This window comes from Bos mutus, chromosome 9 (genome assembly GCF_027580195.1).
Source record: "Bos mutus isolate GX-2022 chromosome 9, NWIPB_WYAK_1.1, whole genome shotgun sequence".
In the NCBI taxonomy this organism is placed as follows: Eukaryota; Metazoa; Chordata; class Mammalia; order Artiodactyla; family Bovidae; genus Bos; species Bos mutus.
Window position 1 is genome coordinate 12,628,529 of NC_091625.1, and position 26,511 is coordinate 12,655,039.

The 26,511-nt window shown below is 42.5% G+C and overlaps 1 protein-coding gene across 3 annotated transcripts in view; it reads left to right on the top strand.

Annotated features, from left to right (window-relative positions):
- Positions 1-26,511, top strand: part of KCNQ5 (potassium voltage-gated channel subfamily Q member 5) — a 623,719-nt gene that overhangs the window by 569,527 nt on the left and 27,681 nt on the right. For all 3 annotated transcript variants that reach the window (XM_070376187.1, XM_070376188.1, XM_070376190.1), the window contains one exon: positions 23,426-23,534. In XM_070376187.1, coding sequence (XP_070232288.1) covers positions 23,426-23,534 — 109 coding nt within the window. The remainder of the gene's footprint in view (positions 1-23,425; positions 23,535-26,511) is intronic.

Here is a 26,511-nt window from a genome sequence, read left to right on the forward strand (position 1 = left end):
GATTTGATTAATGAATAATGCAGATTTGTAATTCTACTGTTTGTTGGGCCACTGCAAACCATGGCTGTTTGATTGAAGTCAGATGTCTCTGAATATGGTTCAAAAGAAACAGAGTTCATCTTTTTGTACGTAAGATTAAGTAAGTTCTTTTAAGTCACTTTGCCATGTTTCAGAATGTTTCTCCCTGGGGTGAAGTACTGCCTGCCTGAGTCTAGAGTGGCAGGAGCCATCCATTGACCTCTTCCAGTTTGACCTAGTGCAGTTATTTTACTGTGCTCAGGGCCAGCTGAGACCATGCCAGTAGGCGTGGATAGTGACTGTCTCAGTTACCTGCGTCTGGTTGGCCTTTGTTTTCTTATAATCACTTGGCTTCTCGTCTGCCTACAATGCAGGAGACCCAGCTTCAATCCTTGGGTCAGGAAGATCTCCTGGAGAAGGAAATGGCAACCCACTCCAGTACTCTTGCCTGGAAAAATCCCATGGACAGAGGATCCTGGCAGGCTACAGTCCATGCAGTCACAAAGAGTCAGACACAACTGAGCGAGTTCAGTTTCACTTTCTCTGCTGCTGCTGATGCTAAGTCGCTTCAGTCGTGTCCGACTCTGTGCGACCCCATAGACGGCAGCCCACTAGGCTCCTCTGTCCCTGGGATTCTCCAGGTAAGAATACTGGAGTGGGTTGCCATTTCCTTCTCCAATGCATGAAAGTGAAAAGTGAAACTGAAGTTGCTCAGTCGTGTCCGACTCTTAGCGACCCCATGGACGGCAGCCTACCAGGCTCCTCCGCCCATGGGATTTTCCAGGCAAGAGTACTGGAGTGGGTTGCCATTGCCTTAGGATTACCCAAATGTTTGTTCCAAAAAAGGCAGTCCTGCTCGACTACAAACATACCTTGCTTTTATTGCAAACGCTGAGATGACTTACTGGTGAGACTACAAAAGTCTACAAAAGTCGATATGTGTGTATATGGGTTAAAAAAATAATGTTTTCACAAAGCTGTGAGGTTTATGTCTTTATTTTTGTTACCAAAACCTAGTACACTCTTCTGTACATGAGTGCTAAATAGAAAGAAATGGAATTTAGGAGGAGAGAGAAGCTTTATTTCTTTGCCAAGCAAAGAGGGAACACAACAGGCTGGTGCCTCCAAAACCTGTGCCCCACTTTGAGCGGGTAGTGAGAAGTTTTTATTGTCATAGTTCAAAGGGGGTATAATCAGCTTGTGGACATTGATGGTAACTGGGAGTCAGCACCACCAACTTTCAGGTTCCTTCAGGTCTGGGGTGTTCATGCTTGTGGGCACCACATCATCATTAATTGTTAGCTTTTCCTTCCTAGACAGGGTTTCAGTGCCTGCAAAACAGCTCAACAATATTGTATCCCTGGAGGGAGAATCAGGACCTTGCCCCAAGACTGCGCTGTTGTTTCCTGGGTATTCTTCTCTTGTCGCTGTCTCTGCCCCCTTCCCTAATTAAGCATTGCTTGAATCTGCCCTTGGGAACTCCCAGAAGCTGAATGAAGGCTGTTTCCCATAATCAAGAAATGGGGGACACTGAAAGATTTTGTGCCCAGGAGCCCCACAGGGCTCTCTGCTAGGTATCATTTTCAATTGAGTATAGTGAGTTCTCAAGAATTTTTTTATGAAAATTAAATTAATCCAACACAGTGGTTAAATGCAGTTTTGGAATAAAAGAGAACTTGTTTCAAATCCCACAGCCCCCACAAGGTTGGCTGAGAGGAGGCCACTGACTTAACCTCACTGTGCTTGCATTCATTCTTTTTCTAAAGTAGAAGGAATCAGATCAGATCAGATCAGTTGCTCAGTCATGTCCGACTCTTTGCAACCCCATGAATCGCAGCACGCCAGGCCTCCCTGTCCAACACCAACTCCCGGAGTTCACTCAGACTCACGTCCATCAAGTCAGTGATGCCATCCAGCCATCTCATCCTCTGTCGTCCCCTTCTCCTCCTGCCCCCAATCCCTCCCAGCATCACAGTCTTTTCCAATGAGTCAACCCTTCGCATGAGATGGCCAAAGTACCGGAGTTTCAGCTTTAGCATCATTCCTTCCAAAGAAATCCCAGGGCTGATCTCCTTCAGAATGGACTGGTTGGATCTCCTTGCAGTCCAAGGGACTCTCAAGAGTCTTCTCCAACACCACAGTTCAAAAGCATCAATTCTTCAGCGCTCAGCCTTCTTCACAGTCCAGGCTTGTTGGTGTTCTAATGAGATGTAATGATGTAATGTGTGTAATATTCTTGCCCAACACAGAATAGGTCCTCAATGCATTGAATGTATTGCTACTATTTGTTAACTCATTAATGCTAATTTCAACATTAATTTTAATCAGTTAATATCCTGGCCTTGATTAATTTTCATGTTTCATCTTCATTTCTTCCAGTACTTAATGGCAATTTCTTTTCTTTTTTTTTTTTTTTTAAATTCTGGCTGCCTTCAGTCTTCACGGTGGTATACTTCTCTTGCAAAGCGTGGGCTCTAGAGTACATGGGCTCAGTTGTTGCAGCATGTGGGCTTAGTTGCCCCACAGCATGTAGGATCTTAGTTCCCCAACCAGGGGTTGAACCCAAATCCCCTGTATTACAAGGCAGATTCTTAACCACTAGACTGCCAGAGAAGCCCCTGATGGCAATTTCTATCAATGGCAAGAAAGGGAAAGTGTTAGTCACTCAGCTATGTCCAACTCTTTGCAACCCCATTGACTGTAGCCCCCCAGGCTCCTCTGTATGTGGGATCTTTCAGGCAAAAATACTAGATTGATTGATTGCCTTCACTCAGTCGTGTCCGACTCTTTGCGACCCCATGGACTGTAGCCTACCAGGCTCCTGTGTTCATGGGATTTTCCAGGCAATAGTACTGGAGTGGATTACCATTTCCTTCTCCAGGGGATTTTCCCGACCCAGGGATCAAACCCATCTTCCACATTTCAAGCAGATTCTTTACTATGTGAGCCACCAGGGAAACCCTATCAATGACAAGTGAAAGTTTAAAATTATATGATCATACAAACTTTATATCTCTATTCCTTATAGTGAGTTTTAGGAGTCTTCCTGTTAAATAATTTATATAATCACAGAAAGAAATTAGTCATCCTTATTTTATCTCAGACTATTTTTTATCATGGATCATTGCTTTTATTAAAGATGACAGAAATAATTCATTTGTTCTGGAAGAGAGGTGTTCGTTTACTATATGACAGGACATAATAGTTTACTATATGGCAGTACATGGCCCATAATAGTTGCTCAAAATAAAAAATATTTATTGCGAGTGAATAATTAACAGATAATGAACAAGTAAATGATTTAATATTTATTTGGAGTGAATCCATGCACCCTCTTGATAGAAATTGCTTTAGGATTATAAAAAGCCCCCACACAAATGAGATTGCTGAAGCACAGAATGTGATATTATTATTAAATTGTTTATTGCTGAATCACTGAATGCTGGGGTATTCAATAAATGGTATTTGAGTTATTTTTAAGATAATGAAAATCCTGTATTGCCTTATCGTTGCAATAACTTTAAAAGAAGTATAAAAACACACTCCAGTGTTACCCTTTGAATAAAGATGGTGAATATAGTAACCTGTGCAATTATAAAGAATTTTTAAAGTATTTTTTCATCTTCTCTATATCAGCAGTTAGCTAGGCATTATTATGGTGTGATCAGCAATTACAGCAGTAGAGACCATGTTAATCATTTTTTAACACTCTCCAGTGCTTCAGATCATCACACAAAGCAGAAAGACCTCTTTTAATTAAGTGTCAGGAGCTATCCAGGAAATTTTGCCAGCATTTCTGCTAGCCAGTTAGTAAGGTTAATTGGCAATCCTTAATAGAGAATCTTAGAGAAATTTGTATCATAGTTAACATAATTTAAGATGCTGATAATGCATGAGTTATCTACTCGGTCAGCATGACAGGGATCTTTGAACTTACAGAGAAATTGCTCAAGTGTCTTACATAATGTATCTGTCATTAGGGTAAATTAGTATTTCCAAATGTTGCTAATTAGCAAGCCTGAGAACAAACATAACAAAAATCAGGTTTTCCAAATTGCAAGAGTGCTGGTTAGTAAACACAGATTTTTGGTAAACACAGATTACCACTTTGACTGAATTCCCCATTCGAGATTCCCGTGGTCGGCAAGCATTGTGCATAGTATGTTTTACCTTCCTGGGAATCATCAGGTGTGCTGAGTGTGTACTGAAGGTTAAGATAACTCATACTTTAGGAGGTTAGAAGAATGTAGTTTTGCAATATTTGTGCCTAAAATTGGTTGTGACTTGTGTTAAAGTAGGATGAGCTGGAAGGTGAGAGATCCTGTTTTCCAGCAGTGATAAATGTGAATGAAGTGCTGATTGCTAATAAAATGTCCACAGGGTCGGGGGGTGGGGAAGATGCAGTTTTGGAAGAATAGGGATGTGGTGTCCTAATTCTGAGGTGACTGTGGAAACTTTTAAAAAGTTAAAAAAGAGGAAATAAGAAAGAGATAGAAAACTGAAGTGCTGGAGAAGACTCTTGGGAGTCACTTGGACTGCAAGGAGATCAAACCAGTCCATCCTAAAGGAAATCAGCCCCGAATAGTCATTGGAAGGATTCATGCTGAAGCTAAAGCTCCAATACTTTGTCCACCTGATTCGAAGAACCAGCTCATTGGAAAAGACCCTGATGCTGGGAAAGATTGCAGACAGGAGGAGAAGGGAACGACAGAGGATGAGATGGTTGGATGGCATCACCAACTCAATGGACATGAGTTTGAGCAAACTCTGGGAGATGGTGAAGGACAGGGAGGCCTGGTGTGCTGCAGTCCATAGGGTCATAAAAAGTTGGAAATGACTTCTGAACAACAACAACGAACAAGGAAAACTGGGAGTGGGAACCAGATGAAAAGACTATGTCTTCAGCCCTTTCCAATCTACGGTGGAGGGTCGTGAGGTCACACTTCGGGCAGGTAGGGAGATTTGGGGTAAATGGGTGGGGTGAGACATAACAGGAAATAGAATGCATCACAAGTAGTAGGAGCCATACTATTTCATGAGCCTTTTAGGTGTTTTTTGAGCCTTTGAGATATTTTTCAAAGAATTCTTATTTTACCAAAGTAATAAATTTGCCTAGTTATAAAAGTCAAATAATACATATTAACACAAAATGAATCATGGAGTTAAATATAAAACATAAAGCTATAGAATTTTTAGAAAAAACAGAAGAGAAAATTTTCAGGATCTGGAGCTAAGCAAAAAACCACAACCCATGATAAGAAAATTGACAAAGTAGATATCATGAACATTTAAGATGTTTGCTCTGCAAACTACCTTATTAAGAGGATGAAAAGACAAGTTGCAGGCTGAAAGAAACGATTTACAAACTGTATGTCATGCATAGATAAGAAGATTCCAGACTCAACAGTAAAAAAAGAAAAAGAAAAGAAAATTTGCACTAGAAAAAGGAGCAAAGACAGAAACAGACATTTCGATAAATAAGGTATAGAGATGTCAAATAAGCACATGAAAAGATGTTTATATTCATTTGCTACTAGGAAAATGCCAATTAAAACTACAGAAGATATCACTACACACCTATCAGAATAACCAAAGTAAAATGTAGCAATAACAGAAGATGCTGGGGAGGATACAGAGGAAGGAGTTCTCATATGTTGCTTGTGGGAATGTAGAATGATGCAGTCCTTCAGGAAAACAACTTGGTAGTTTCTTATAAAACTAAGCATGCAATTATTGCATGACCAAGAAATTGTATTCTTGGGCACTTATCCCAGAGAAAGGAAAACTTTTATTCATAGAAAACGTGTGCATCAATGTTCATAGCATCTTTATTCGTAATAACCAAACACTAGAAGCAACACAGATGCTATTCAGTAGATAAATGGTTAAACAGACTCTGGGACCCATGTACCAAAGATTCTATCCAGCCCTAAAGGTGCAAAAGCTTTTGCTATGCACCATTCGCCTGAATCTTGAGGGAAATATGCTGAGTAGAAAACAGGCCAGTTTCAAAAGGTTGCACACTATATGATTCCATTAATGTAACATTCTAGAAATGATGAAATTGTAGAAATGGAAATGAGATTAGTGGCGGCCAGGAGTCATGGAAGCTGGGTTATGGGAGGGAGAACAAGGCTGTGAAAGGTCAGCACGGGAACTCCTAGTGGTGATGGAACCATATCACGACTGTATCACTGAGCATCCTGGCTGTGCTGCAGCTCTGCAAGATGTTATCATTGGGGGAAATGGAGTAAAGGGTACAAAGGAACCCAGAGTTACTCCTTGCAGCTGCTGCTGCTGCTGCTAAGTCACTTCAGTCGTGTCCGACTCTGTGTGACCCCATAGACGGAAGCCCACCAGGCTCCCCCGTCCCTGGGATTCTCCAGGCAAGAACACTGAAGTGGGTTACCATTTCCTTCTCCAATGCATGAAAGTGAAAAGTGAAAGTGAAGTCGCTCAGTCGTGTCCGACCCTCGGTGACCCCATGGACTGCAGCCTTCCGGGCTCCTCTGTCCATGGAATTTTCCAGGCAGGAGTACTGGAGTGGGGTGCCACTGACTCCACAATTACATGCTTGAATTTGCAGTTGTGACTAGCAAAATTGAAAGTTTTAAAATAATAAAAGTCAAACAACATAAGCTCTTTATATCAGGACAGATATAAAGAGCTCTCCCACTTGCCTCAAGTCTCCCACTCTACCCTGCAGACCTCCTTTCCAGAAGCAACCATTTCTGTTTTTCCATTGTTTCTTCTGATACTTATCAGTGGCTTTTTTTCAATAGTACATGCATGCAACTAACTTCTGATTAATCAACTTTGAACGTTTTCTATTAACTTAAAATTCTAGTAAATGAACGTTTCACTCTTTTTTTTTTCACTGTTGCCCTTCTGCAGAGCCTGCCATCATTCCATAAGTTTTTATAAGTTAAAACTCAGCATTTACATTATGCCTGTGTATTATGTTGTATTACCACTACTTGCTTTTCCAATGGTAAATGAATGCCCTATTTCTTGCCGGCGTCGCTTTCATAACTCTTTCCACATCTTCCAGTCATCCTTCAGTAAAAATGTCTGCAAGGTCCTCTGTGCCAGCTAAACGACCCAGTTCCACTGTGGTTTTTCACAGACACCCCCTCCTCCTTTCCACTGGGTTGGCTGCTTGCCAAGCCCGCTGCAGACATCAGCTCTGACTTCCTTCTGATTTTCTTCTAGACTGTGTGTCCAGCCTACAGGGGCCCATGACTTTGTCTTTCTTGATGGGAGGCGTAGCACTGACTGCTGTCAACGTGCACGGGTCCCTCCAGTCCTACCTGGACGGAACCCCCTCCACCTGGCCCACAGTGACCACCAGGGCTTCCTTCACCCTCATCCCATGATTCCTGCTGTGTCTGCTGCACCAGGCTTGTCCTCAGTCTTAGTTTACATCCCCATTTTTATGGGGTACATCGTCTAGGACATTCTTGGGAAAAAGCACAAAGAAAGAAATATTTTTTGAGATCTTGCATGTCAGATGACTTTTTTCCATCCTCTTGCTGCTTGAGAGGTTGACTTGATATATACTTTTAAGCCAGAAATAATGTCCTTTGGAATTTTGAGGGCATTGCACCCTGATATGCTCATTTTCAGGACTATTAAGTCCAGAGCCTTTGTGATGTTTGAAGGTGGCCAGTGGTGGATGTTGCTTGTTTTATGTTTGGAATTTTGTACAACCCACTTTTACCCTAGTGTGGTAAATTTTCATAATGAAATTCCTGGGTATGAGTTTTGTCTACTATAGTGGAGATTCAAGGGGTCATTTCAAACTGGTGAATCATGACCGTCCATTCTAGAATGTTGTGTGTGTGTGTGTTTAATGAGCTCTTCCTTCATCTTCTCTGTCTCATGAAAATTCATTATTTAGAGGCAGGGTATGGGGACTGGCCCTCTGACTTCCTTCTCCCACTTTCTGCTTCTTTGTCTTTTTGTTCTATTTTCTGGGCATTCTGGTCAATTATCATCCAAACCTGTCATTTCTAAGGTTCTTCATTGCTGCTGCCCTTGTTTACTGTGTCCCTTTTTTTGTTTCATACTTCTGGTATCCTACCTTATCTCTGTGAAGATTTTAATGACAGTGTTTTCTTTTACTTCATTTTGGGTTGATTTTGATCTCTTTGAATTCACTAATACCACAGATATTTTTTCTCATACTGAAGTGTTGGCTCTCACAAGGGTGACTAGAACTTCTCAGCATATGGCCAGTGTTGGTCAGCTTGACCGTCTCTGTGGGTTGATCTGGGTCAGTCTTTTCCTGGGGAACCTCTGAGGTTAGTTGTTCAGTCGCTCAGTCATGTCTGACTCTTTGCACCCCCATGGACTGCAGCATGCCAGGCTTCCCTGTCTTTCACCATTTCCTAGAGCTTGCTCAAACTCATGTCCCTTGAGTCAGTGATGCCATCCAACCATCTCATCCTCTGTCACCCCCTTCTCCTCCTGCCTTCAGTCTTTCCCAGCATCTTTTCCAGCTCTTTGCATCAGGTGGACAAAGTATTGGAGCTTCATCATCAGTCCTTCCAATGAATATTCAGGATTGATTTCCTTTAGGATTGACTAGTTTGATCTCCTTGCAGTCCAAGGGACTCTCAAGAGTCTTCTCCAGCACCACAGTTCGAAAGCATCAATTCTTCGGCACTCAGCCTTCTTTATGGTTCAACTCTCACTTCCATCCATGACTACTGAAAAACCCATAGCTTTGACTCTATGGACTTTTGCAACTTTTAATACACCATCTAGGTTTGTTATCGCTTTTCTTCCCAGTAGCAAGCATCTTTTATTTTCCTGGCTGTAGTCACTGTCTGCAGTGATTTTGGAGCCCAAGAAAATAAAATCTGTCACTTACCTTCAACTCTTTCTTCTTGAGCTGGTCAGAGTCCTCAGAGGGAACTTCTCCAGACTCCTACCTGGAGGTGAGATCCTGCTGCCCTTGTGATGGTGACCAGCTGTTAGTGGGTTCTCTACATCTGAGCTGTATATGGTCACCCGACACCCACCCCCAAGGGCTCCTCACTTGAAGCCTTGCAGCCAGTATCCTGCGGTAAAGAAGCAGAATCAGGCAGACTCCACACCACCTTCCTCATCCCAGTTACCTTGCAGGTTCTGGCAGGTCCTGACTGGTCTGAGGTGTGAGTGTTGTTGCTTCTCAGCTTTTCCCAGCCTTAGCTGGGGTTTCTGCCTGGGGTCAGCTCGCCAGCTACCCAGCTTGCCCATTTGCCTTCCTACTTTCAAAATTATGTGGCTGCTGCCTCTTCTCTTCCTGTTATGGGTTTATGTCTTTTTTAAAAGCATCTCATCCCTATACGTTTAATGAGATTTTCAGAGAAGTCAAGATTAGATGTGTGTGTTCATTCTAGCATCTTAACCCAGAAAGGAACATCTGTCTTGTGTGTGTATGCGTGTGTATTGCTTATTGTGTATGAAAGTCAGATTTGGAGATTGATGCTAGGCCATGCCAACAGCAAAGTTGTCAGGTCCAGTCAAAGGCCAATTGTGTTTTCTCTTTACTGTGAAAGTCTTCAACGGAGCTGAAGGTATATACAGCCATTTTCATAGTGTATACAGCCATACTTTTCAGAATGTGGTAGTCACAGGATAATCTAGATCTAACTGGTTTTAGGCAGGAAAAAGAGAGTAAGCTGCACCTTCTCTACTAGTGTATTTGAATGTATCTCTTCATTTCTGCTGTGGGTATTACAACTTTGTTTTTGGTCCCATATTTTCCCCTCCACATAGAGAATGTTATAACAACAAAAAATACAACAAACATCAAGCACAACTAAATTATGTATTCTCTATCAATATATAATCTTCAATTGTGCTAGCAGCGTTTGCATCTACCTTGGTAGAAATATATAGGAAAATGCAATTACCTGTTCAAAATATTAAAATTAGCTCTTTAACTAGAATATTGCTGTATAGGGCAAGGATAGTTTATTTTGAAACCAATATACGTCAATGGCAACAGATATGAATACTGGAACTTTTCCTAATACTATACAGCCTAGAAAAAAATTTCATGAGCATATGTTCACAAATGGAACAATTTCCTTATAGCATTATGTTTTATTTCTATCAGAATTCAGTGAGATGATGTCCTAATTCTTAATAAAATCTCACTTCTCAGCTATTTACTCCAAATCTCCTAGGATTCCGAATGGAGTGACCAATAGTCAAAGGACTGAAATCTCCCACTTTGTCCCTACAGTACTAACACTGCACAGCACTGGGTTAAAAGTCACACTTGGAAAAGCATAAGGATGAGAGGATCCCGAGGTGCCACGTGAATTCTCAGTGTGTGTCACTGTAATATATTAACATTCCATTCCCAGAGATTGCTCTTGAAGAGGAAAGTGAGTCAGGATGGGCCTCTTTGTTATGTGAATATAGAGGATGTGCTCTCGCTTGTTGTACTGGCCATAAAATTCTTCTGTTATTTACTGATTGTAAATTTATAGACTCAAGAATTTAAAGTGCACTGACCTAAAATAAAAGCCTAAAATAAACCTAAAATAAAAGCCTAAAATAAAAGCTCAGTATACAGTATTTATTCAACAGATATTTCCTGAGTTCTATTATAGAAGTTATTCATTCTTTTACTTTGAACTTATTTACCTCAAATATTTTTGTGGATCACTGGGAGAAAATCCTATTTTAAAATCTTATAGCAATTAAATGCTATGAGGAAAACTTGGATTTTTTGTTTTTCACAGTAGGATCTCAAAAGTGTATCTAGTCATGAGAGATCATCAAAAAAAAAATCCGGAGGTTAGCTGGTGAGCTAAACTTTGTGATCAGTCAGAGTTCAGAGTTGGAGGTATCACTCACCCTGACTTGTCGCCTCAGTAAATATTAGATTGCTTAACCCTGTCCTTCACCCCAGGCTCTTGAGATAACCAGAGAACAAGATTACACTCCAGGCTTCCCAGGTGGTGCCAGTGGTAAAGAGCATGCTTGCCAATGCAGGAGATGTTAGAGACACAGGTTCTATCCCTGGGTAGGGAAGATCCCCTGGAGGAGGACATAGGAGTCTACTGGAGGGAATCTACTCCAGTATTCTTGCCTGGAGAATCCCATGGACAGAGGAGCCTGGCAGGCTATGGTCCCTGGGATCACATACAGTCAGACATAACTGAAGCAATTTAGCACAGGAAGATAAATAATGAACACAAACTAGTAAATTGTTCAGTATGTTGGAAGGTGACAAGTGCTGTGGGGGGTGGGGAGGTGGGGGGAAGGTGACTAAGGCACTACAGATGAGTGGAGGGGGTAGCAGGAAGCCTTGGGTAAGGTGGTCCAAGTGGTCCTCCTGGAGACATGGGGCTAAACAGAGGCCTCAGGAGTAGGGGAGCTCCCAGGCCATCTGGAGGGAGCATACCCAAAGGGAGCCCAGGGTGTGAAGTGCAGGGAGCAACCCCAGGTCTGGAGAAAGCTCTCCTGGAGGGAGCTGATGAGAAGGTAGGGGAGAGGCCAGCACTCAGGATCCTGTAGGCCTGGTGAAGCTTTGGACTTTTAGTCTGGAAAAAATCTGGAGATTGGTGCACAGGTACACGTGATCTCAATTTTCAAAGGACTCAGTTCAGTTCAGTTCAGTTGCTCAGTCGTGTCTGACTCTTGTGACCCCATGAATCACAGCACACCAGGCCTCCCTGTCCATCACCAACACCCAGAGTTCACCCAAACTCATGTACATTGAGTCGGTGATGCCATCCAGCCGATCTCATCCTCTGTTGTCCCCTTCTCCTCTTGCCCCCAATCCCTCCCAGCATCAGGGTCTTTTCCAATGAGTCAACTCTTCGCATGAGGTGGCCAAAGTACTGGAGTTTCAGCCTCAGCATCAGTCCTTTCAATGAACACCCAGGACTGGTCTCCTTTAGAATGGACTGGTTGGATCTCCTTGCAGTCCTTCAAAGGACCCCTTTACCCTTAATTACTCTGTGTCTTGACAAGTTATATAACCTTATGGAGGTCAATCTGGAAAGAAGAAAAAACACAGGAAAACAAAAGGGATCAAAGAATTGCAATTCGGGTACATGTATTCAGTTATGTCCCCCTTCATGGCCTTGTAGTAGTGAAGGGTCTTCTACAACTCAGTGAAGCTATGATCCATTCTATCAGGAGCTACCCAAGACTGAGGATCATAGTGAAGAGTTCTGACAAAACGTAGTCCACTGGAGTGGAGAATGGCAACCACTCCAGCATTCTTGCTGCGAGAACCTCATGGGCAGGATTAAAAGGCAAAAGGAAATGACACTGAAAGATGAGCCCCCTCAGGTAGGAAGCTGTCCAGCACGCTACTGGAGGGCAGTTACTAATCGCTCCAGAATGAAGCAGCTGGGCCAGAGCAGAAGTGACACTCAGCTGTGGCTGTGTCTGGTGGTGAAAGCAAAGTCCAATGCTGTAAAGAACAATATTGCATAGGAACCTGGAATGTGAGGTCCATGAATCAAGGTAAATTGGACATGGTCAAGCGGGAGATGGCAAGAGTGAACATCAACATCTCAGAAATCAGTGAACTAAAACGAACAGGAATGGGTGAATTTAATTCAGATGACCATTATATCTACTACTGTGGGCAAGAAGCCCTTAGAAGACATGGAGTACCCTCATATTAACATAAGAATCTGAAATGTAGTACTTGGGTACAGTCTCAAAAACAGACAGAATGACCAGTTTTCTTCCAAGGCAAACCATTCAACATCACAGTAATCCAAGTCTATGCCCCAACCACTGATGCTGATGAAGCTAAGGTAACAGGTTCTATGAAGACCTACAAGAGCTTCTAGAACTAACACCAAAAAAAAAAATGTCCTTTTCATCATAGGAGTCTAGACTGCGAAAGTAGGAAGTCAAGCAAGTTACCTGGAGTAACAGGCAAATTTAGCCTTGGAGTACAAAATGAAGCAGGCAAAAGCTAATAAAATTTTGTCAAGAGAACACACTGGTCATAGCAAAAACCCTTTTTCAACAACACAACAGATGACTCTACACATGAACCTCACAAAATGGTCAATAATGAAATCAGATTGATTATATTCTTTGCAGCCAAAGATGGAGAAGCTCTATACAGTCAGCAAAAACAAGACCTAGAGCTGACTACTGCAAAGCTAAGCTAAGTCACTTCAGTCGTGTCCAACTCTGTGTGACCCCATAGACGGCAGCCCACCAGGCTCCCCTGTCCCTGGGATTCTCCAGGCAAGAACACTGGAGTGGGGTGCCATTTCCTTCTCCAATCCATGAAAGTGAAAAGTGAAATCGAAGTCGCTCAGTCGTGTCCAACCCTCAGCGACCCCATGGACTGCAGCCTACCAGGCTCCTCAGTCCATGGAATTTTCCAGGCAGGAGTACTGGAGTGGGGTGCCATTGCCATATTGCAAAATTCAGCCTTAAATTGAAGAAAGTAGGGGAAGCCATTAGGCTCTTCAGGTATGACCTAAATAAAATTCCTTATGATTATACAGTGGAAATGATGAATAGATTCAAGAGATTAGATCTGGTAGACAGAGTACCTGAAGAAATACGGATGGAGGCTCATAACATTGTATTGGAGGCAGTGACCAAAACCACCCCAAAAAATAAGAAATGCAAAGTGCTAAAGTGGCTGTCTCAGGAGGCTTTAGAAAGAGCTGAGGAAAGAAAAGAAGTGAAAGGCAGGGGAGAAAAGGAAAGATACACCCAAATGAATGCAGAGTCCAGAGAATAGCAAGGAAGATAAGAAGGCTTTCTTAATTGAACAATGCAAAGAAATAGAGGAACAAAATAGAATGGGAAAGGCTAGAAATCTCAAGAAGAGAAGGGAACATTTCATACAAGGATGGGTACAATAAAAGACAGAAATGGTAAGGACCTAACAGAAGCACAAGAGATTAAGAAGGGATGCAAGAGTACACAGAAGAACTATACAAAAATGGTCTTAATGACCTGGATAACCACGATGGTGTGGCCACTCACCTAGAGCCAGACAGCCTGGAGTGTGTAGTCAAGTGGGCCTTAGGCAGCATTACTATGGACAAAGTTAGTGGAGGTGATGGAATTCCAACTGAGTTATTTTAAATCCTAAAAGATGATGCTGTTAATTGCTTCACTCATTATGTCAGCAAATTTAGAAAACTCAGCAGTGGCCACAGAACTAGAAAAGATCAGTTTTCATTCTAATCCCAAAGAAAGGCAATGCCAAAGAATCCTCAAACTAGAATCCAGTTGTGCTCATTTCACATGCTACCAAGGTTATGCTCAAAATCCTTCAAGCTAGGCTTCAACAGTAGGTGAACTGAGAACTTCCAGATGTACAAACTGGGTTTAGAAAAGGCAGAGGAACCAGAGATCAAATTGCCAACATTCACTGGATCATAGAGAAAACAAGAGAATTCCAGAAAAACATCTATTTCTGCTTCATTGACTCCTCGAAAGACTGTGTGGATCACAACAAACTGAGGAAAATTCTTAAAAAGATGGGAATATCAGATCATCTTACTTGTCTCCTGAGAAACCTGTATGCAGGTCAAGAGGCAACAGTTAGAACCAGACATGCAACTGACTGGTTCCAAATTGGGAAAGGAGTATGTCAAGGCTCTATATTGCCACCCTGCTTATTTAACTTATATGCAGAGTAAATCATGCAAATGCCAGGCTAAGTGAATCACAAGCTGGAATCAGGATTGCCAGGAGAAATATCAACAACCTCAGATATGCAGATGATCCCATTCTAATGGCAGAAAGTGAAGAGAAACCAAAGAGCCTCTTGATAAGGGTGAGAAGAGCAGAGTGGAAAAGCTGGCTTAAAACTCAACATTCTAAAAACTATGATTATGGGATCTGGTCCCATCACTTCATGGCAAATAGAAGGAGAAAAGTGGAAGCAGTGACAGATTTTATTTTCGTGGGTTCCAAAATCACTGCAGGTGGTGACTGCAGCCATAAATTTTAAAAAAAGATTGCTCCTTGGAAAGAAAATTATAACAAACCTAGACAGCATATTAAAAAGCAGAGACATCAGTTTGACAACAAAGATCTGTACAGTCAAATCTATGGTTTTTCCAGTAGTCATATATGGATGTGAGAGTTGGATCATAAAGAAGGCTGAGCACCAAACAGTTAATGCTTTTGAATTGTGGTGTTGGAGAAGACTCTTGAGAGTCCTTTGGACTGCAAGGAGGTCAAACCAGTCCATCCTAAAGGAAATCAACCCTGTATATTCATTGGAAGGACTGATGCTGAAGCTGAAGCTCCAATACTTTGGCCACTTGATGTGAAAAATGGACTCATTGGAAAAGACTGTGATGCTCGGGGGGCAAAAGGAGAAGGGGGCAGCAGAGGATGAGATGGTTAGATGGCATTGCCAGTTCAATGGACATGAATTTGAGTAAACTTTGGGAAATAGTGAAGGATGGAGAAGCCTGCCATCCTGCAGTCCATGGGATAGCAAAGAGATATGGCTTAACAACTGAGCAACAACAAAATTTGGGTAGAAACACAGATAGTACCCTGATTATAGAAGACCTGATGAAATTGGGATTTTTAATGAAAAGGGAAAAATAGAAGAAGAGAGATGATGAGGTAGGTTGTTTTTAAGAAGAGTCACTTGGTGCTTACAGGCTAAACTAGATTCACATTCCACTGAATACTCAAGCAAAACAGTCACAAGATAAACATTCATTTTCCTAAGTCTCCTCAACGGGTGGTTTACTCATCCTTGCTGACTTCTTGGGAGGCTGGCCGTTCAGCCCAGTTCACCAGGTCAGAAAACAGGACGTGAGGCAGTTCCCCCAGGATGGCTGCTCCAGCCCCGTTTTAAAGGTCCCACCTACCTCATTTCTCACAGGGAGCTGCAGCTCCTGCATCTCTAAAATGAGCACAGTATATCCCATCAGTGTGATATCTTAAAGTATAGCTCATCTTTGTGCACCATCCCACACACAAGGACCCAACGAATGATAGGCCTAAGTCCAGTCCTAAATTTCTACATCCAGACTTTACTGAAGTCAAAAGGAAATGCTTCCCTCACAAAGCAAACATGTCCCTGAGTGTTCTGGGGGCAGCAGGTACCTGGATGAGAAGATACAGGGACGATGGATGCATGGGGTGAAGAATGGGGTCCCTGCCCTTGCTGCTCACTGTCTGCCAAGGAAAGGGGCTTGTTAACAGCAAAATAACAAGAAATATAAGAGTTTGTACCCAGAACAGGAGACAGGGCAGAGTCAGTGTTGGGAGTCAGGCTACGTTTCCCGGATGTCGAAGACTCTTGAAAGGCTCATAGTTGGAAAGCTGGATCTGAGGTTTCAAACTCTGCCCTTCTGCCCTCATTCTCTTTGCTTCGGATAACTCAAATTAAATAGGAATTGCTCAACTGCAAATGGGCTTCCCAGGTGGCGCTAGTTGTAAAGAACCTGCCTGCCAATGTAGGAGACATAGGAGACTCCACTTCAATCCCTGGGTCGGGAAGATCCCCTGGAGGAGGGCATGGCAACCCATTCCAGTATTCTTGCCTGGAGAATCCCATGGACAGAGGAGCCTGGTGGGCTGCAGTCCACAGGGTCACAAAGAGTCTAAGATGACTGAAGTGGCTAAGCAAACTGCAAAATCAAATTCTACTTTTCAACATGGCACAAAAATTCTATGCATGCTGAAATGTAAATGATTTATTATAAGTATCCTGACATTCTTATCTTTCTTCTCATTTTGGGATGCTCCTTGCTTTTCTGGTGCTCTCTGTATATAGTCATCTGTCCACTGCAAATTAAGGATCCACAGATTGCTAGCCAAGAGAAAAAAAAAAAAAAGGAGAGCGGGCCATGCAGAGGGCGGCCCTTGGGAGAGCGGGCACAGGTAATAATGCTCAGACAGTACCTTGAAAAACTATGTGTCATCGGTATTGCTGCAGCACGAGATGAAACTCCACGTAATAAATGAGGCTGAATGAGGGCTTTCAAGCTATCAAAACAAAGCTCCCCCTTTCATGGCAACCAGCAATTCAACTTCTAATCTGTGCTGAGGAATTGACTTTGACGTTAAACATCAGTTGATGCAAAGGAAAAGTTCCTAGAAGGGAAGAGGCCAAAATTTAATAGGATTTGCCTGAGTGTTAGAGCTATAAACAAATGTTTCTCATTCTACATGATTTAATTTAAAATTCAAAATTTTGAAGTTTCTGGAGTAAGCATGTATTACTGTCATAATGAGAGAAAAACAAAAGCTATTTGAAAAGGCAAAAGTCTAGAACAAAACATATATCATCTGGAGGGTTTTTTTTTTTTTCTGGGGTTCTTATTGGCATCTTGAGGACCTAGCAGAACCCAGCAGAGAACAGAAGAAAGGTCCCTGCCAAGGTCATAGCAAAATGAAATTGTGCCATGGGCGTCAGGGACCAGGTGATTATTCTAAACTCTAGCGGGATTAAAGGAGATGCCTGTGAACTAGCACATGCCTAAAGTGGAGACTCAAGGATGATATTTAAGATGTCAGGAAGTGATAGTAGGGAAGAGGTAATCAAAAGACAAGTTGCAAGGAAGGAACCCTTGGGAAATCTATCACAATTCATAACAGGTTGTAATAAATTAGTTATCACCACCGTTGATAGTGGCTATTTTAATGCTTGTTCCTTATAGAGCAGTGGAATAGAATCGTTACATGGTCCACTTAAATTTCTGAAGTGTATCATGAACTTGTAGCCCTCACATTTTTACTATGAGAAACATATTACACTAATGATTTCCAGTAAGTTCTCCAACTTGGGAAGATTTTTTTTCTTCATTCTGATTGTTCTCCTATTTTTCAAATACTCTTCAAAAACCATATATTATTTTTGTGATGGAAAAAAACTTTAAATTCCATAAAGAATTTTAAAAATGCTGTCAGTCACCTCTAATCTCATGCCCTGACACAGCTAATTTCATTTTTACATATTCACTTATAGCTTGTTTTCTTTATATATATCACTGTACATAGTCATCATCAGCAAGAGGATCTGGGCTCATATTTCAATTTTACTAAACATTTAAGGATACTTTCATACTATCATATACTACTCATAATTATTTTTATCATAGTTGTGTAGTACATCATCATGGTCAAATACTATAATTTATGGATTCCTATTTGGGACATTGAAATTTATATAACCATCTCTGTACAATAGGCAATAATGCAATAACCATTTTTCAGTTCAGTTCAGTTCAGTGGCTCGGTGGTGTCCAACTCTTTGCGACCCCATGGACTGCAGCCCGCCAGGCCTCCCTGTCCATCACCAACTCCCGGAGTTTACCCAAACTCATGTCCATTGAGTCGGTGATGCCATCCAGCCATCTCATCCTCTGTCGTTATTACATTATCTTTATTTTTTATAATTGTATTTATTTCTGGCTGCCCTGGTTCTTCATCACTACGTGGGCTTCTCTCTGGTTGTGGTGAGTGGGGACTGTCTCACTGCAGTAGCTCCTCTTGTTGTGAAGCACAGGCTTCAGTAGCTATAGCTTGTGGGCTCAGTCGTTGCGGCTCCCAGGCTCTAGAGCACCGGCTCAGTAATTCTGGCACCGGGGCTAAGTTGCTCTGACGCATGCGGGATCTTCCCGGATCAGGGATCAAACCCTTGTCTCCTGAATTGAATTGGCAGGTGGATTCTTTACCACGGAGCCACCAGGGAAGCCCTATCTTTATTTTCTTTTTGAAATTATTTTCCAAAGATCATTTCTCTGATAATAAATTGTAATAAATTAAAAGATTGCTGATTTTAACTTTTTTAAACTCTTGTTGCCGTGAAATTTTGTTCTGACTTACATTGTCACTAACAACATCAAAGTGTACCAGTGTGACCTCAGTTTTTTAGTGTTAGTTGTTCTTTTACTATTTGATAGATATAAGTCCATACCTTCAAATACTTTTATTTTTTTTTATTTCTAATTAGGTTGAAAAGTTTTCTGTCATTTTTTTCTACTGGTGGTCTTTTTTGACTGAGTTATTTGTATGTTTATATTTTGGATTGTGATCCGTTTAAATAGGTTTCCTTATACGTTGTAAATATTAAGCTTTTTTATAGCTTCCAACTTTTTCCTGATCAGCACTTTCCTTTGCTTTATAATTGACCATTTCAGGTAGTAACACTTTCTGCATTCATGACCAAGGCTGTCCGCTGTCTCCTTTATAATTTCTCCTAATGACCATACATCAAGCCCTTATCATTTCCTGCACTGATTAAACAAATATTTTCTGTTAGGTTTTGACAGTTTTGTCTTATTTTGATCTCTGGACATAATGTAGCTCCTTGTGTGTGAAACTGTAATGACTTCCATGAAAGAGAACAGGGTCATGGCCTGAAGAGCAGGTCTCAAGGCTGAAGGGTGGAAAACAGTGGCTAGAATTCGGAACTCAGAGACCTTCGGGCTGGACAAAAAGACGGTGAAACTTGTTCCCAAGTCACCAGTTTGTAAGGGGTTTCTTTTTCTGGTTTTCGTGATGTGATCATTTCCTGTCTTGGGAAGCACCCATATTGTCTCAATTGTGCGAAATACACTAGTAGTGCGAGGGGAGACACGGGGGTGAGTCTGAGACCAGTGGTGACTAGTCACATGCCTAGGCTCCAGCTGGGGGTCACGGAGGGCACCATTCTCCACATCCAGTCACGCAGATTCCTCGGCGAGCTTTCATAAACTCTCTGAGGCCTAGGTTCCAGCCTGTCCTGGTATTGATATTTTTTTTAAACAATCTCCAGGTGAGTCTAAGGTGCAGCCAAGGTTGAAAACCATTGTAATCGTTTCATCAGGCAATGTAAAAGAAATCTAATCCATAAAGCAGAAGACCAAGAGAAAGAACTAGAAATTCCTGGTTCTTTTTTTTTTTTCATAAACACCTGTCTCTTGATGGCAATATTTATGGTGGGACCGGAAAAAAATGGTCTTTGGATGTAGCAGAAGTTTCCAGAATGCTCTCTTTAAGCCTCTCTCTCTTTAGTCTATAAGGTCCAAAAGGTTCTGTCCCAAAACTAAGGAATACAGTTTCCAAAATATGGGGGAACAGAGTATTTCAAAGTAGATCTTGAACCTGCTAATTAATAGGAGACGGAGCAGGTGGGAGAGACAGAAGGTTATGTTTCCAGCTTCTTCTCCTCCCAGCACAGATGGGACATGCAGGGGGCAGGCCTTCAAGATATGCAAGGCTCAGCCACCGGTAGCGGGGCGTGGGGGGCACCTCACCCTGCTGGCACATGGCCCTTAAGGACGGGGGTTTTCAGGTCTGCTCATGTGAGCTCCTGTTCCCGTGACCACATTCCCCAAATGTCAGGGCAGGGGAACAGCGATGTCATCGAATGGCTCCGAACCAGTCGTGGCTGGAAGCTCAGTGCCCCACATCCGGGGCCTCAGAGGTCAGGCAGGGTTTTAATCCTCTAGGAATCATGACAAAGACATTTAATGTGTTATAAACCTCACTCGAAAGAATACGGACATCTCAAGACACTTATGAATCAGAATGATGGCATTCCCCCCAATTTTGTGGCTTTGAAATAAGGGGGAAATTTTTCTAACTCAGCCCTTGCTTCAACACATGCCAGTAAGGATTATTTCCTATTAGTTTGCTCTGACCAAACTTGCAAAAAGAAAAACTTTTTTTTTTTTTAATCGAGAGCTTAATTTATGCCTTGAATAATCAAGTGGTAAGTGGTGTGATGAAATTCCCTAATGAGATGCCTTGGATACAGTGACGCCCACCCTCTGCCCAGCCTGTTTCTAATCAAGACAGAGAGACACAGAAGGTCTCACCGGGGCAGGATGGGGGTGGAGAAGGCTGTGTCATCATTGTCAGAGATACTCCCAGTTCCGCTTGCATTCAGCGCGAACCTTATAGTCTCACTCTCTTTACATCTGTGCTTCTTGTGACAGCACCTACCTGCTTTAAAAGTTTTCCATTAACCTCATAATAATGAAAGGACCCTGACTTTTATGTTATTTGACTCTCTGGGGGCTTCCCTGGTGGCTCAGTTGCTAAAAAATCTGCCTGCAATGCCAAAGACTTGTAAAGATCTTTATTCCAAATAAGGTCATATTCTAATGTTCTGAGTGGACATGAATTTGGGAGCAAGACATTCCACCCACTACCCCCAATTAAGAGCAGGTTGGGATCAAACTGAAAGAAGAAATGTGGAAAGTTCCTGGAAGGATGTTGTTTAATCTCAGGCATGAAGTTTATGTGCTAAGAGGGCTGTGGTTAATAGGTTAATGTGGGTTAATAGGTCAACCAAGCAAACTGGGCCTGCTGCCCTCGAGGTGTCAGTGAGTCAGGACCAGCCATCAACACAGAGTCAATGGGCGCCTTCTCATTAGAAGGGTGGCCCTCTTCCCCGGAGAGACGCTGAGGGTCCCCCAGCCAGTGGGACAGGCTGTGCCCCCAAGCTCTCCTGAACTTCAGGCTGCCTCCGCTGCCCTCTGTGTGTGTCCTGACACTGCTGATGCAATGCAGAGGGCAAGAATTGGACCATAAAGAAGGCTGAGCACCAAAGAATTGACGCTTTCAAACTGTGGTGCTGGAGAAGACTCCTGAGAGTCCCTTGGACTGCAAGGAGGTCAAACCAGTCCATCCTAAAGGAAATCAACCCTGAATATTCATTGGAAGGACTGATGCTGAAGCTGAAGCTCCAATACTTTGGCCACAAGATTGGAAGAACTGACTCATTGGAAAAGATCCTGATGCTGGGAAAATTGAAGGCAGGAGGAGAAGGGGATGACAGAGGATGAGATGGTTGGATGGCATCACTGACTGGATGGACATGAGTTTGATCTAACTTCAGGAGTTAGTGATAGACAGGGAAGCCTGGTGTGCTGCAGTCCACAGGGTCAATGAAGAGTCAGACACGACTTAAAGACTGAACAACAACAGCTCCACTGACCACTGCTGAGGCCTCGAATGAGGCGCTTACCTTCTTGGAGCCTTGATTTCAGTATCTAAAAATCAGGCTTGTCATCACCAACTTGTCCAGTTGCTATAAATAAGAAAACTAACACGTGCAGAAGTTTTGTCTAAGTGCCTGGCATACGTTTCAGCAAGTGGTTGTTATTATGATCATTATTGTGAGGTCATGGTTCTGGAGAACCCTCTTAGGATGAAGCTTGGGGACCAGAAGGCCAGAGGGACCATGAACAAGCTGTGAAGACTCATCTGCATCTTTTCCCCCTACTCCGCTCCTGGCATACAATAAACCAAGTAAACACACAGTGAATCATTGAACTGAGTGATGCACCAGCTGAGTTCCAGATGTGAGCCCTGCTCCAATAAATGGGCTGCTTATAGTCATTCAGGACTTACAGCCTGACAAGGACAGCCCATTTCAAAGTCTCCTTCTTCTATGATGTAGCAGATGATCACTGAGCAGAGCAGGTGACAGAAAGCAGTTTTAGTCCCTTGGTGGTGGTGTTCAGTCACTAAATCATGTCTGGCTCTTTGAGACCCCATGGACTGCAGCATGCCATGCTTCCCTGTCCTTCCTACCTCCTGGAGTTTGCTCCAACTTATGTCCATTGAGTCAGTGATGCCATCCAACTATCTCATCCTCTGTCATCCCCTTCTCCTCCTGCCTTCAGTCTTTCCTAGCATCAAGGTCTTTTCAAATGAGTCAGCTCTTCGCATCAGGTGGCCAAAGTATTGGAGCTTCAACATCAGCATCAGTCCTTCCAGTGAATGTTCAGGGTTGATTTCCTTTTGGATTGACCCGTTTGATCTTGCTGTCCAAGGGACTATTCTTTATTCATTTCATAAGCCCTGACTAATTGGTGTTTATTGTAACCCTGCTTCCTTTTCCAAACTTTGTAATTAAACCAAAAGTTGTTTTGCCCAGTATCTGAGGCATGGACTTTCTTATCCCGTCTGAGAATCTGCTCTCAGTTTCAGCCCTGCTGTCATCAGCCAGCTCTGACCATGTCGAGTAACTGACAGGGAGACAGTGTTCTTGGAGCCAGACGCTCAGCACCCTCGTTCAGGGTGTGGGGCTCCTGGGGTCACGATGTGGGCTTCAACCTCTGTCTAGTTGCCAGTTCATTAAATGTCCAAAACCTGCCTTCCTAACTCCAAACAGCTGCTTTCTAAACTCTGGCTATTAGCTTCAAAAGAACTGAGCAAAAGAGCAGTGTGGATAAGCACAAATCCATCACCACTGCTGGGAAAAGGATGTCAACGGCCCCATGTCCCCTGGCAGACAGTTCAGAAGGGTAGTCATGTCAAGTTACGTGAAATGGGTGATCTTGCAGGAAAAGGAGAAAGGATAATAGCAATTGGCAGCCTCGCACGTGTGGATTTATAAGCCGAGTCTGTGAGGCCCCCATCCCTATGGAAGACCAGTTGGGGAACGAGTTTTAAATCACCGCTGTGCTGTAATCTAACTCGCCCTTTTCTCCTACAGCTGACACAGCCCTTGGCACCGATGACGTGTACGATGACAAAGGATGCCAGTGCGACGTGTCTGTGGAGGACCTCACCCCACCGCTGAAAACCGTCATTCGGGCAATCAGGTCGGTGAGAACGTTTCACAAAATGATTCTGAGACCTCCCGCTCATTGTTTCAGTCACTGTGTTGCTAAGTTCTCTTTCCTGCAGGTCAAAGTGAAAGTCACTCAGTCGTGTCCGACTGTTTGCAACCCCATGGACTATACAGTCCATGGAATTCTCCAGGCCAGAATACTGGAATGGGTAGCCTTTCCCTTCTCTAGGGAATCTTCCCCATCCAGGGATGAAACCCAGGTCTCCCGCATTGCAGGTAGATTCTTTACCAGCTGAGCCACCAGGGAATCTCCCATAATAATTCCTTTCTTTCTTCCTATTCATCCACATGCCTATTAAATTGTGAGATATTTTTTCTTAATACAGAACTTGACTGTATTCAGCATGAGATGTGTTATAAGTGGTGATTCATGTTGATGTATGGCAAAACCAATACAATATTATAAAATAATTAGCCTCCAATTAAATAAATTTTTAAAAAAACACACAATGGAAACAACAAAAAAGAGAAAAACTAGGCCAGGTTCCAAACAGATCACATGAGAATTGGCTTATCGTGTGAATTTCTTGCTTTGGTGTATAGATACAGCTGAATTTTTTAAATTATTTTTCTGATTGATGATTCAATCCCTGTTCTGTACTTTGTGTCAAAGAAGAGTCCCTCTTTGTTATTTCAAAGCAGGTTGAGTTCTGAACATGGAGAGCCTGAGTGCTTTGCAGGGAGCTGCAACTGTCCTGCCAAAATTTATTTGTAAAGTCTGACCATGGTACACGTTCTCTCCTGATGGTGGAAAATTGAGAGTGTGTCCAAAGCAACTTTTATCTCCAGAATCCACTTCCACAAACGATCCAGGATCCACGCTAAATGAGCTACTGCTGTTCTGCCCACCCAGTTCAGTCCTTTTGGGAGAATGTGTATCTGTAGAGGATGCCGAGTGGCTGTCTGCAAAAACGAATGCCTCTGCTCTCTTTGGCTTCTCCTGCCTCTTACCAGGAAGCCTGGGGAGGGCTAAAACTATCCAGCCCAGTGTAGCTACCTAGGTACTTGGTCTGAGCTCAGATGTCAGAGTGATTGATTTTGCATTGCTGGTTCGAGCATCTTGTTAGTCATTGCTGTACTCTGTGGTCAAGGTTGTCTTGGAGAGTAAAGGTGAGTTATAAAGATTTGGGTATTAATAAATGTTTGCAGGGACAAAAAAACTATGATATGATGAAAATGTTTGTCCAGAAGGTGCTTAAATTTTACCTGTAGCTACAGCCCACACAGAAGTGAAGCTAAGCCTGGTCACTTCCCTCCAGGACCTGCGAGCAACACCCCAGTGGTAGGGCACCTGCGTGTCCTGGGCCTCTCGTTTCTTCGTGACTGTTACTGACATTCCTTGTCTTTCTCAAAGTCTCCCAGTTTGGGCAGTCATGTGCTCACACTGCCCCCTGGGGATCTCAGAAGCCTTGGGTAATATTTAATCCGAGAAAACCCAAGGATATATAATAAATGCTATCTGCAGCCTCCATTAAATGGATGGAAAGGATCTTTTGTGCACTGCCCAACATTGTAGCCACCAGTCACACGAGGTAATTCAAATTTGAATTAATTACAATGGAATAAGGAGCTTCCCAGGTGGCACCAGTGGAAAAGAAACTGAGACACAAGAGACACGGGTTCAAGCCCTGGGTTGGGAAGACCCCATGAAGTAGGAAATGGCAGCCCCTCCAGTATTCTTGCGTGGAAAATTCCAAAGGCAGAGGAGCCTGGCGGGCTACAGTCCATAGGGCTGCAAAAGGAGTCGGACGTGACTAAGCCCGTGACATGACACAACAATGGAATAAAATGCAAAACTGAGTTCATCAGTGGTGTGGCCAACACGTAAAGCACTCAGGGTCCATGCGCTGCCACGCTCCCACTCTGGGCAGAGACACAGTGCATTCCTATCACTGCGGGAAGTTCTCCAGGACTAGCTGGCCTACAAGTGACCTTGAAATTCTTTCCATCCATCGTGACAGCCGTCAGAGACCCTTGCCTTTATTTGCAACAAATACAGTAAAATCTTATCTCCGGGGAGCAGATTAAGTTTCCTAAAAGTCATACTTAACCCAATTTGTGTCATTTCCCTAGACCTTCTGAAGCTTTTGGCTTTTGCCTTACAATTTACACAAAGAATCTTGAGCTGTGAGGGAAAAAAAAAAATGAAATGGGTTTATTCTGCCAACTCAGCATCTTAGCAGCAGCTTGCAATTTATTTTGTTCTACCTTGCTCTTACAACCTGACTGATTTTTGAAAAGTTCTTTGCAGAATTTCCTTGCTTTTCAGAATTCATTCTTGGTTCTTATTTTTAACAGGACTTTATTATTTACACATCTCTCCTTTTTGTGAATTTCGGAAGCTCTCTGCCTGCTACTTCGTAACTCTTGATGTGGTGTTTTTCTTCCCTGTTTCCCTATTCTGCTTAGTGGGTTGTTTTTTTTTAATAACTTCTGAGTTCCATTTAAAATTCTTTGCTTCTATAGAAACATAATAGCTACACTCAGTAGTTAATAACTTAATTGGAAATCTTTGACTTACGATAGAACTTTTAATATCTAAGAATTAAAGGACTACCCAATGCAATCAGCAATTCTGAAAAGGAGTCTGCAAGTAAAAGTCCGTAAATCACATGCAAAAGTGTCCTTTTCCTGAGCTTAATTATATAACAAACTGAACATCAATTGACTGGAATGTTTTTGCTAGGACACGCCCACCGCCCACAGCTCACCTGAAATAGGATTTTATATGCATGTTACTGACTGCAAGTGTGAACCATCTATTATTCATCTCAGAAATGGCGACTCTGTTTTTGGCATTTTCCTTGTTTTCTTTTGGTTGTTTGATTATTTAACATAACAATTTGAACATGCCTTTTGTTTTCCAGTAGCTCTAATAATAATAGTTTTCCTAAAAGACAAATTAAAATTAAAATGTGTAACAAAAAAATATGTATTCCACTGCAAGG